The sequence below is a fragment of the Herpailurus yagouaroundi genome, unplaced genomic scaffold, assembly GCF_014898765.1.
Source record: "Herpailurus yagouaroundi ecotype Mexico unplaced genomic scaffold, PumYag 308, whole genome shotgun sequence".
Lineage (NCBI taxonomy): Eukaryota > Metazoa > Chordata > Mammalia > Carnivora > Felidae > Herpailurus > Herpailurus yagouaroundi.
This window is the reverse complement of record NW_024412525.1, coordinates 6,677,014-6,690,231: the sequence shown is the minus strand read 5'-3', so window position 1 is coordinate 6,690,231 and position 13,218 is coordinate 6,677,014. Positions and strand designations below refer to the sequence as shown.

The window sequence follows — 13,218 nt, the reverse complement described above, 5'->3', positions numbered from 1 at the left end:
AGCCCCAGAATAACGTGGCCTTAGTCTAGTGAATCTGGACACAAGGGAGTGTGGTGATGGGATGAAGGCCTCACCATGTCCCCCATGTGGGGCTGGAACTCAAACTTCATAGGTGGGCAGAAGACATTGTTGTACATCTCCATGAGGCGCTGCTTGTCACTGGTGGCATCCAGGTTTTCTACGGCATTCTCGATGGCATCCAGACCCTCGTGCTTGGACTGCTCCAGATTCAGCTCAGCAGAGAGGAAGGTGCGTAGCGCCCGGTTCAGGCTAGCGTGGTAGCCTAAATCACAACACTGCTGTGGGACGGAGAAGGCACATGAGCAAACCGTGGACAGTCCCGAGGCTTGGGAGAAGGGGATGGTGGCCCCCATGGCAAATATGACCCTATCGATGAGACTGGCATTCTGGCTTCCAAGATCTGGGTGAGATTTATGGTTTTAGCTGCCAGTCCAATGGTAAACACGCCTCAGAGGACTGCAGGGTGGTCAGAAGGAGAGGATAGGATGAGATTATTTAATCATGTGCTGCGCACGGCTGGCTACTCAGTAAACATGAGAAGAGCTGAGAGTTAAAGGGAATCCTCTTCCATTTTAGGATTTCTCTGGGGATACCATTATAACAAAACTGAACAACAAAAATATTGCCCGCTTCTCCCTGAGGGTCACTGTGGTCAAGTCACTACACATGAACCAAGCCAGGCCATTTCGGCATTCAAGGTTCACAAATCCCAAGTGTTGCAAGAGCAGGTCATTTACGGAAACTCTGAACTCTCGGGGGCAAATAAAAGAATGGGGGGCAGACTCTGTCGGTTATCACCCCCACCAACGCCCATTCTAAGACGGGCCTCAGCTGCAGCCTCGGATTTCTGCACTAAAGCTCCTGCCCAACAGAAATAATATTTATAAGACCAAAAATTTCTTTTTTCTTTTCTAAGTTTATTTTGAGAGAGAGAGAGAGAGAGAGAGAGAGAGAGAGCATGAGTTGGGGAGGAGCACACAGAGACTGAAAGAGAGAATCCCAAGGAGGCTCCCTATTGTAGCACAGAGCCAGACATGGGGCTCAAACCCATGAACCGTGAGATCATGACCTGAGCCGAAATCAAGACGCAGATGCTTAACCGACTGAGCCACCCAGGAGTTCCAAGACCAATAATTTCTAAGCATAAGTCTTACTGGGAAAATTCAGATCATGTGAAGGATTCTGATTTTCTAGGGTAAAAATGGGAGGAAAAAATGGTATGAGAGAGGCAATATTAAAAAAAAAAAAAAAAAACAACAACAAAAAAAAAACAGCACTGGACAGGAAGTCAAGCAACCTTGGCAAAGCCACTCCCCAACCCTGAACCTGTTTCCTTGGCTGTAAAAGGAACAGATTTGGCCAGGCCAGTGGTTTTTAAGCTGCACACCACAGCTGTAAGGTTCTATGCCACTGCTCAGGCTGCCCCTGAGAAGGAGATAATAGGGCAGCAAATAGTACAACTGGGAGCCTCCCATCTCTGGTTCAGCCAAACTAGCTTTGCTCTTTTATCACCTATTATACTGGGATGAGGCCTAGTTTGAAGAAAGAAATCTGCTAGAGACAAAGTCTGAAAATACCTGGACTGATTATAATCCCTAAGGCCCTCTTCAGCAATGGCATTCTGTAACTCTATGACAATATTCCCCATCCCTCCCAAAGGACCCAGAGATCCAAATTCCTTGGCCATCCATTATCCCCTCGATTGCTTAAGCAGCTCTGAGATCCAGAACCTGAGAAGAAACATGAGAGAAGAATCCAGGGATAGAGTAAGACCATCTGCCTGACTGCTGTTTCATTCCACGGGCAGGCATCAAATGAACTTCACCTAGCTTTTCCCCTCATCACGTTCACATTGGGAGCAGCCACGATTGGGGAATAAAAAGCATGTGACGGCCCTCCTCCTCCTCGTACCTGATGAGGAGCTTAGCAATAGAGCGCCTGTTGGGCTAGGCTCTGGGTCAGTGCCAACAGGCTCTAGCAGGTGCCTGGCTGCAGCAGAAGAACAACAGTGACAGCTTAACTAAAGGTGGAGGATGGAAACTCAGTTGGAAGGGAAAAGCAAATGGAAGCAAGACAAAGGCAGCTGATTGGCAGACTTCACGTGCAGGGGCCCTTCCTCCTCTGAAAGAGGCTGCTGGTCTACCCAGGCTGCCCTTGAACTTGTAAACCTTCCTGACTAGCTCTGTGCAGATGCCGATGATGAACTGGATGCCTGTAAATCTATGAGCAGAAGTAACACTGCCCCCAGGGCTGAGCCAGTGGGGAGCTTTGTTGTTATTTAAAAAAATTTTTTTTCTTAATGTTTATTTATTTTTGACAGAGAGAGAGAAAGACAGAGCATGAGTGGGGGAGGGGCAGAGAGAGAGGGAGACACAGAATCGGAAGCAGGCTCCAGGCTCTGAGCTGTCAGCACAGAGCCCGACACGGGGCTCAAACCCACAGACCACGAGATCATGACCTGAGCCGAAGTTGGACACTCAACCGACTGAGCCACCCAGGTGCGCCGCCAGTGGGGAGCTTTGTATACAGAAGAGAATTAGGGGGAGGCAGGGCACCCCTCATAGCCTTTACATATTTTTGGTCACCCCACTTTCCTCTCCATTTTCTCTACCTTTGCCTTGATTCATACCCTTATCTTATACCAGTGCTGTCTGCTTCACTGTCTTCGAACGTGGCTTTTGTTATGCCACTCCCCTGCTGAAGAATAAAAGCTACACAAGCTTTTATTTTTTTCTAAAGTGAAGTCCACCTTCCTTAATTTGGAAATTTAAAAATGCCTCTATTTTACTAAGTATGCTTACTGTATACCAGATGTGTCCTAAGCGCTTTATGTGCATTCTACATCTTAATCCTAATAACCCCGACGAGGTTGGTATTATCTTAATTTCCCAGGCTAGACAGGTGATGCTCAGCGAAGTTAAGCAAGGCCAATGGCCAGCACAAATGGCAATCTGTCTTCAGTCTGACCATCAACATCACCTCCCTCTATTTTCTTGCTTTCCTTTCTTCTGCTCTAACCAATGACATACTCCCGCTTAGGGCAGAGGACTGGAAAACAGCAGGCCTCAAATCAGCTACGTGATGGCCAGCAAGCAATGTAGCCTCTCTCAGCCTCCAATGGGGACAACACCGGCCTTGTAGGTTGTTGTGAGGCTGATAACAGGCACTGCATTTACATGCATCTGGCACCACGCAGCCACTTAAACATCAATCACCAAGATTCCCAAACCCCTGACCTCTGCCCTTTCCCCAGCATTTTCTTCCCTTGACATATTTCCCATTCTTCTCACTTGTTGGAAATGGACCCAGTCTTCAAGATCCAAATGAAATTCCCAGCCTCTGGGAAGCCAGCCAGCCCTGCAACCCTGGCATATATTGACCTTGGCCCCCACTCAGAACCACACTCATCTGCAGCCCTCACGTGACACAGAACACACTCCCACACTCTGTGACTTGCCATCTCATATCACCCCAACCAGAAGGCAAGCCTCAAAGAGGGCCTGACCAGTGTCATTCCTTCTTTGTATCCCTTACCACGAAACCTTGTTCACAGTTGGCATTTGATAAACAGCAGGTGACTGACCGATGCCAGGAGTACAGATTCTAGCCTTTCGGGAAATAATCCATTTAGGCTGAACACCCTACGTCAAGTGGGTAGATGTGGCCACTGAAGCCCATTGTTTTGCTCACTCTGTATGGCCTATGCAAGGCTGCCTGCGCCTCATTTATGTAACTGTTCTATAGCTTCTCTGTGCCAGAGAGTGGGGGTCTGACTCACAGTGTGCCCTCTGGCTCCTCTTTGCCTCCAGCCAAGCCAGGGAGATTTGGAATAGGTTTTCCAGAGCCTCGGCTATCCACAAATCTCCACAAGGGTGACAGCCAGAAACTGAGGCTTTAGCAAAGAAGCAATTTCTGGCAAGGTTAGGTAAACGAGATTTGAATGTTTCATCTCTGTTCCTGGGAGAATAGAATAGTGAGTAGAGGCAGCACATTAGTTTTCTCACAATGGGGACAAAGTATGCTTTCGGTGGCTTCTGATGAGTTCTGTGGCCATGCCGAGCTCCCCTGGCCATTGCTGGGTTATATAAATGTTTGATGAAAACTCTCTCAGGGGAAATCAAATTTTTATAAGAATTTAATGATAGCCTATCCAGATGTGTGATGACTTGAGTTGACAGCTCATTAACCCTTTTCTAGTTCATGTCCTCACCCAGAGGCTCTAGAGAAGGCCTAGAAAAGAAACATGGGTGTTTCATAACAGCCTCTTCAAGGTCACACAGAAGAGAAAAATAAATGTCGTTTATAAGATTTCCTCCTAAGAAAGCTGAGTTCTCTCGTGTCCAACTTGGGTGCACACGGTGTCACAGATTCTCTACCCGCGTACTTAGCACTCACAACCCTCCGGCTTACGCACGAGGACAATGCCCTGTTCTTCATTCATCCGTCTGCTCCTGGGTTGGGAAAGCCACAGGAGTACGGGGGAGGAAAGCCACATTCCCAGTGAACCTACAGTTCTTAGACTGTAGGTCAGCTCAGAATGTCTTTTTGGCTTGAAGTCAAGTTTTCCTGGTGTGTTTCAGATGCCTCGTGCGGACTTCTACAGTCTCAGTTGAAATCTTACTATATTATAAAACGAAGTCAAAAGCTAGTCCTTGTGTCAATGCACTGGCATCGACAAAAATAACTTCTTTTCACTTGTCCTCGATGCTTTCAGCACACATTGCACTTGCACACCACTAGGAAGGAGGCAGCATGGTGCACATAACACAGATGGCAATAGACTGGCTCGCGAGTCCTCCCATGTCTTAACGCAAGCTTTAGAAACTGTGAAGGTCAGAACATTAAGATACCCAGGCTCCCTACTCACTCACGCCCTAACTGTTGGTTTACTGCCAAATCATCCTTTGGACCGTTTTTATTGCATGGATCGTCTAGAAAACTACCGAGGGGCGCTTGGGTGGCTCAGTCAGTTGATGTCCCACTCTTGATTTCGGCTCAGGTCATGATCCCAGGGTCGTGAGATCAAGCCCCGCATCAGGCTCTGCACTGAGTGTGGAGCCTGCCTAAGATTCTCTCCCTCTCTCTCTGCCCCTAGCCCCAGCTCACACATGCTATAAGAAAGAAAGAAAGGAAGAAAGAAAGAAAGAAAGAAAGAAAGAAAGAAAGAAAGAAAGAACTACTAATAATATGTATTAGTAGGGATGACACTCAGAAACATGATGCTGGGCAAAAAAGGCCAGATACAAAAAGTATATACTGTAAAATCCCATCTTTGTGAAGTGTTACAGAAGACAAAACTAATTTATGGTGAAAGAACTCAAAACAGTGGCTGCTCTGGGGTGAAGGGCTAACTGGGAAGAGAAAAGAGGAACTTTTTGAGGTGATGGAAATATTCTATATCTTCATAGAGATGTAGGTTACAGGATGTTTGAATTTATCAGAACTCTTGAAACTGTAACACTTAAGTTCAGGCACTGAATGTAAACTATATCTTCAAACAGTATTAAAAGGCACAAAAAGGAAAAAAAAATCGTGCCTTAGGAAATTACCTTCTTCCTCCTCTATTTCTTTCTTCCTTCAATGAATATACAATGTGTTCAGCTATATATTAAGCACACCTTGTATATGTTTATACAGTAAGGTATTTTCTTTAAAGTTTTTATTTACTTATTTAAGTAGTCTCTACACCCAATGCGGGGCTTCAACTCACAACCCCAAGATCAAGAGCTGCATGCTCTTCCAACTGAGCCAGCCAGGTGCCCCGGTTTATATATTAAGGCAAAGAGACTTGTTTCCTGCCCTCAGGGAACTTATAGAGGAGACTAAGACACTTTCCTCTGCTCTTAGTGCAGTGATTCAAACTTTTTTTAACTTTCAACTCACAGTAAGAAATATATCTTATCCTGTCACACACACAGACACACACAGACACACAGACACACACACACACACACACACACACACACACACACACACCCCTAACGTAACAGCTTCACAAAATAAAACTTAACCTTACTAGTATGATGTACCAAGATATTTTATTTTCCTTTCTATTCTATTCTATTCTATTCTATTCTATTCTATTCTATTCTATTCTATGGCTAGTTCAACCCATAAAAGTGATTTCATGACTTCCCCTAATGGCTCATGGCCTACAGTTTGAAAACCACTGTCCTAGGTAAGCCCCCTGTGCTTAGTGTTGCAATAAGCCAGTTACATGGAAATTATTTCTTCGTATGTCTATGAATACCTCTAGGGCAAAAATTATTTTTGATGGTAAGCACATAGCCTCATTCCAAAGAAATATTTACTGAGCAGAATGTTATCAGCTTTACAAAAAAAAAAAAAATAAAAAAAAAAAAAAAAGAGTAATACATCTGTCCTCACCTTAGGCAAAAAACAAAAGCAAAACAGACAACAAACAAAACAAAACCAGAGCGCTTTACTGAGTGGCCCAGAATGCCACAGTAGCCTACACCTGCACCTTGACTGAGCACTGAGGAGGCTGGTAGGGTTCTTTTTCATGAGACCCCATACCACATCCCAGGAAGACAGGCTCTTAACATACCTTTCTTCTTCTTCTTCTTCTTCTTCTTCTTCTTCTTGTTAAATGAGAAAAAGTTGCAAAAGAGCTTGCTACTTCGACTGATTTTAAAACACCTACTTACACCTGCTAGAGAGTCTATGGGCTGCAAAGCTCATGACTGACACAGCAGTAGGGCCCTCTGTCTCCCTGAGGTCAGCATTTTGGTGAAAGGGGTGGGAAAGGTGCCCCGGGGGCCAAAGAAAGAGGAAAGGACAAACCAGAGGAAGAGGTGTGATGGACTGCATAGCCTGATTTTTTTTTTTTCACCAAATGCGAGACACATAGTAGAAATGGAGCATAAGAAAGGATTCTCTTCCTTGTGCTGAGAACAGGCATCTGCCCCAACAGAGAAGAGCCATTCCTCTCAGAAGAAGAAAGGATCTTGTTTAGGGCTCCGACCTCCGCTGAAGGACAGTGTTCAGATTGGCTTCAACAAGCAAAGAGAACAAAGCGGTGCCTGAGCAGGGATCAGGGCTCCACTTACCCAGGAAGACAATGACACTCAGGGCATTAAGAGGCTGAAATCTACTGCATCAAAAATCCCCAGCTGAAGGAACGATTTTATTTATTTACTTATTTTTTTTAAAGTTTATTTGTTTACTTTGAGAGAGACAGAGCAGCCCGAGCGGGAGAGGGGCACAGAGCCTGATGCGGGGCTCAAACTCACAAAACTGCAAGATCATGATCTGAGCTGAAACCAAGAGTCAGATGCTTCCCTGAGTGAGCCACCCAGGAGCCCCCGAAGGAACTAATTTAGAAAAGTTCCCCAAGCATGTAAGGCCAGATTTAAGTACCAATGATCTAGTCTAGTTCTGTTTGCCAGAGAGAGGTCGGGGAGAGAGGAGTAAGGCAGAGTTCCAAAACAGTTCAGTGACAAGGCCGGGATGACCTGAATCTTAGACCAGACCCTACGTGGTAAAGTGTGGTAGGTTCATGCACCGAGAAACCACGTCAGGCGAACGAGTGTGCAGGGGGTGGCCAGAAGCTGGTAAAGCCCAGTGGCTGCCTGCTAACAGCTAGAGGCAAACATCAGGCCTCAGAGAGAAGGCCAGCCTCGTGTACCTGAAGGCCAGGAGGCTGGGCAGCTGACACTAAGCCAGCCGGCTCCAGGCCCTCCACTTTAAAGACTGGAGGGAAGGGTGTATTTATGCAGCTACGGTCAGGACTGGCTCGGGAACTGGGCCAGATGGGAGGCTGCGGGTGGGAGAGACTGCAAGACTCAACCACGAAGTGTGAGGAAAAGCAGCAGGAGAAACTGCCCAAGGCTGACCCATGAGGCCAAAGACACAAAGCGTATCCCTCGTGCCCGCCCCAAGCAAAACACACGCGCCTAGCTACCTACTGCTCTCGTCATCTTTGTATCACGTATCAGAGAGAATGGGCCATATGTCAGGGGCATCTGGATGCCTTCCCGACCAGGACCCTCATCTGCAGTGTAACTGGGGGCAGGGAACCCTCCTGAGCCCCAGATTCCTTATCTTCAAATTGGAGGTGGTAACACTGATCCAGAGGGCAATATGACTATCAAGTGAAATAGCAGTGGGAGACGTTAAGTGCCATCTAAATATAAGGCATGGCATTCGAACTCCTTAGCTCTTTCCACTCACTTCTAGGTGCAAGTAGCTGATGTGAGAGAGTATTCCCTGGAGACAGAAGCGCATTGCAGTTATGAGCATGAGTTGAGTAATCAGACCTAGGTACAAATTTTGCCCCTGTCACTTATTAGCTGACTCTGAGGAAGTCATCTAAACTCGGAATTTTAAACTGTAAAAGTGGAGACAAGAGTGCCTTCCTCCCAGGATTCTAGTAAGACCTGAAAAAGACAAAGAGGGCTTCACCTGGTACCTGGTACATGGCAAAACCCCTAACGGGCTGTGGCTACTATCTTCGTAATCCTTCTCCAAATGCTCCAAGATGCCGGGGCAACAGGACTGGGGGACGAACACCTGACCAGTTCTCTAAAACCAGGAAAAACGTGCCCTTGAGCCCCCAGCTTTAAGCACTTACATCAATAAGGTCAGACAGGTCGTGGATATAGTACTTGAAGACAGATGCATTGGTTGCCTCCAGAGCCAGCAAGTATTCATTCCGGGCTTTAATGGCCTTCAACTTATTTTCTGTATACTTGGCTTGGCGCTGAAAAGAGAACAAAAGTTATATTCTGCTTTTTTTTTTTTTTTAAAGGGGAGCTTGTTCTCTAAAAGATGAAAGGACAGTACATTCGAGAACCACAATTGTGCTGCTACTCCCTACGCGCTGTCTGCCTTAAATTGGGTTCTAATTCTGTTTAATGAGATTCGAGGGCATAATGTAGATCAATCCAGGAAAGGTTAATGAGGCTCCCTACTTTAGACACATGTCCCACTTTGGTTCTATCTGCAAATACCATCCTCTATCCTTGTGCCACCGTCCAGAAGAAGGTGTCACTACCTCTGCCCTGAATACGGGACATGTGAAGCCAAACCCTAGATGTGCAGTCCCTCTCCCAGGTTTGGGAAAGGTTTGGGAAAGGTTTCTATGGTTTCTTGTGAATCTGCTACAGGTGAAGAACTAGGAGCCCTCCGCCCCGGGCCCAAGTTCTTCCAGTATCCAGAATTTCTTCCAGGGCAGACAGCAAGGACTGACTTTTGGCTGTTAGGCCCTAAAGGAACCAGAGTTACCTTGTTCTGTTCTTCACAGCACCTACTGGAAAACTCCTATCGGTCCTGACTTCCACAGTGCTCGTCCCCAGCCCCTAAGCTGCTGAAGCACACGTACCTTCTCCTTCATTTTCTCAATCTTCTTCACCGAGCTCCTCCGGACATGCTTCTCCTCGATGCGGACGTTGGATGAGGAGTCAGGGGAGCGTGGGGTCTGCCGGTCTTCCTGCTTTACCGATTTTCCAATTTGCTTCTCCTCCTGCTTCTCTGCCTCCTTTAGTTTGCTCTGAGCACTGATGCTGTCGGCATTGTACATGTGATACGTCTTCATGACCTGCAAGACACCCCCCGCCCCCACCCCCAGAGGTCAAGCCAATGGGGTCAAGTTCTGCTTTACAGACTGACAGATTCAGATTCATGTCCCACATGAAGCAATACCCTCATAACCTTAAGGGGAAAAATTCTTAAGTGTTCGGTTCAGCAAACATTGTATATTAAAGACCACTCCAAAGCACAGGAAAGCAGCACTTGAACTGAGCCAATATGTCTTATTATTAAAATGACTTCGCGTCCCCCATCATCTATTATTCACTTCTATTTATTAACACTTGTAATCATTACTCCTTTATATTGGCTAAGTAATTTGTATTGCTTAGCCGTCTCACAACACCAAGCACGCAGGAAACACCACCACCACTCAGATCCCTAGAGCAAAGCCCTTTCCCTGGCTGGTTAGGAACCCTGAAGAAGGCAGCACTGCCTGTGGAGTAGTCTGCTTTTTGGACATTTCAGATACAAAATACGGAAGGAGACAGGCTCCAAAAGCTCTTTCTCCTGCTCTAGCCTTCTAGGGGTCAGTCTGGTCTGCTTCGTGAAGATCGAACGCCCTTTCTCACGGGAACCAGAACAGCAGCAGCAATAAAAATGGCAGTTATCATTTACTGAGCGTTTAGTATACGTTTGGCTCTGTGCTGAGTGCTACACACCCGTCTTCTCATTTCATCCTTACAGCCACCCTGTGGTCTAGAAAACAACCCTAAGAAGACTATAGACCCACACAATAATTCAGGTAAGAGCCTAGAAGGAATAAAGCCCACATCAGGTGAAACAAGGGCTGCCACAGGAAGGAATATATAAAAGGAGAGAAATATCGTTTTCAAATTCCCTGTCGAAGCAACCGTCTGGGAGTCCAATCTCTTTTCTTAATGAGGAGGCCAGGAAGCCTAGGACTTGTGTCTGTTTCCTCCCAAACATACTTCCAGCCACAAGGTGCCCACTCTTCCCTGCTGGAGCTCTCTGTTCCCACACAGGGGCCTCTAGCTCCTATCTAGGAATTAAAAGTGCTGATTGCAACTAAGCAAGCTGAAGTTCAAGAGTGCTGACATTTTGGTGCCGTGCGATTTCCTTGAGAGGGAGAAGCAGAGTGTGGTAGCTGGGTGCAGATGTGTGGGGGCAGGGGGTGCAGAGTGAACAACAGAGGAGAGTACGGGTATTATATTGATAATAACCTCTAGCACTTACTTATTAGTACGTGCTGTGTGTCAGAGGCTTTATGCGTGTTTTCTCACTTAACCCTTACAACAACTCTGTGAAAGATGTGATTATTTCCACTTGTAAATATGGGGAAACCAAGGCTGAAGGAGACAAACTACCCCATCCAAGGACACACAGCTAGTAAATGGCAGAATCAGGATTCAAACCCAGGTCTGTCAGATCACCAAGTCCACATTCTTAGCCATTAGGCCCCCGTGTCTTCCTTGGAACAGGACCAGAGCTGGATTAGTTGGGAGGAAAGGTTAAGTTCAGTCAAGGCAGGTTTACAAAGAGGAGCTGGTTTTATTAATGGCATCATATTAGAGCAGTGGTCTCAACTGGGGGCTAATCTGGAGACATTTTTGATTGTCACCACTTGGGAGCTTGCTACTGGCATCCAGTGGGTAGAAGCCAGGAGGCTGCTAAACACCGTAGGCACAGGACAGCCCCCACAACAAAGTTGTCTGGCCCAAAATGTCCATGGTGCCAAGGCTGAAAAATCCTGGGTTAGAGGGACCTTATGGATGTACTGATTCTTTAGGATCAGCTAGAGGTGGTGGAAAGAATAAAGAATATTGGGGCATTGACAAAATCAAAGTACATTAGAGTTTAAAGGTCTCATTTTGGATACAGAGTATCTTAAATCAGCTTCACCTTATTTTGGACCTGACATCACTTCCCATAATAAGATCAACTCTGTATATTCTCTACACAGGAGAACTGATATTTAACTGGTAGCATTAAAAGCCTTTCTAAGTAATTCAAACGGTCTTCCAGATTCCAGGCTGACTAAGAAGTGAGGAAGAGGCATCTGTTATCCTGTCTGAAGAAGGGTATTCAGGAGACCACATTTTCTTTCTTTTCATCTGAGTATGGATTCAACAGCTTGAATGAACAGTTACAAAAATGAATGATTTTTAAGAAAGCAGTTTTCCATTTCCTGAAGATGCATGATAAATAAAGAGGAAACACTATGAATAATAATTAAAATCAATGATTTATATTGCTCCTTTCCACTAAAGAACTCTCTCTTTTTTTAAAGCTTATTTATTTTCAGAGAGAAAGAGAGAGACAGCACAAGGAGGGGAGAGAGAATCCCAAGCAGGCTCTGTGCTGTCAGCGTAGAGCCCAATGTGGGGTTTGAACTCAGAACCGTGAGGTAATTACCTGAGCTGAAATCAAGAGTTGGATGTTTAACTGACTGAGTCACCCAGGCGCCCCTAAAGAACTCTCTTTAAAAGAGTAAAATACTACCTTATCTAAGAAACTATGAATTCTTAAGAGTAAGCATCACTTCTTCTTTTGTGTTTTTTTCTCTTCTCCACAGTTGGGAAATGTGTCATCTACACAGTAGTAGTTTTACAATCAACGTGGTTGCCCCAATGACTTAATGACACTAAATCTCTCCTTTGTGGAAATATGGAAGAAGTATAACTAGTATCTTTCAACTCAACGCAAAACTGAGGTATCCAGAGGCCAAAGCTTGAATAAGTGATGCCAAAACAATTGGAGAAATAGGGAAGTCAAGACAGGACTTGGAGAAATATATACATAGTGAGGCAAATACAAACTAGGGAAAAAACTCAGAAGTCTAAATTCTCAGTTCTATGAAGAGAATTCACTTTACTTCAAAAAAACTAAATCTTAATTCATGCCTTTAACTCTGCTTTCTCTCCAAGCCACACTAAAATCATAGAAAAGAGTTATTATTATTATTATTATTATTTTAGATATAAACTGAGGAAAACAAAAAGAATGAAAGTAACACATAAAAATCAGGGAGGCAAATAGTAAATATCTACCAAACCTTAAACCAAAAGTAGGCACAACCAAGAAGCAACCAGACTTATATCACAGAAGCTCTAAGGGGAACTGGTGGCAGTGGGATGAAGGTGAAGCTAAAACAAGAGAAACTGCTGGAAGCCCAAGAATCACTGGACTATCAGATCTCAACTCCTCCCCCTCCACAGTGAAGGACTAGAGGCTTATTTTTATAGGGAATCTATGGATTGGGAACACTGGGCTCAGCTGAGGATAGGGGTACTGAACTTAAAACAGGAGGATCACTGAAAATTCTATACTGAATATTGTAATGGCCTCAGCCTCTTCATAACTCAGACCTCAGACATAGGCAGGAGGTCAGAAAAGCCTTGTCTAGGAAATCTGACCATCCAAGATAAAAGACCTAGTAATACTGGTTATCAGGGCTTCCCCAAGGACACACCTCAGTCAGATCACAAAGCCCACATTCCTAGCCACTAGGCACTAGTGTCTTCCTCTGAATAGGACGAGAGCTGGATTAGTTGGGAGGAAAGGTTAAGTTTAGTTAACCAGAACTTCCAACCAGCTTTTCAATGCCTTGCTTTTTCTTTAAATTTTTATTTAATTTGAGAGAGAGAGAGAGAGAGAGAGAGAGAGTATGCATGCGAATGGGGGGAG

The 13,218-nt window shown here is 45.3% G+C and overlaps 1 protein-coding gene across 8 annotated transcripts in view; it reads right to left on the bottom strand.

Annotated features, from left to right (window-relative positions):
- The window catches only part of SRGAP2 (SLIT-ROBO Rho GTPase activating protein 2), a 235,005-nt gene that overhangs the window by 62,295 nt on the left and 159,492 nt on the right, over window positions 1-13,218 (bottom strand). For 6 of the 8 annotated variants that reach the window (XM_040462034.1, XM_040462038.1, XM_040462039.1 and 3 more), the window contains exons 6-8: window positions 9,365-9,580; window positions 8,615-8,743; window positions 75-299 (exon numbers count right to left, since the gene is read on the bottom strand). In XM_040462034.1, the coding sequence (XP_040317968.1) occupies window positions 75-299; window positions 8,615-8,743; window positions 9,365-9,580 (570 nt within the window). The remainder of the gene's footprint in view (window positions 1-74; window positions 300-8,614; window positions 8,744-9,364; window positions 9,581-13,218) is intronic. The other 2 variants (XM_040462035.1, XM_040462037.1) reach the window with 1 other exon arrangement.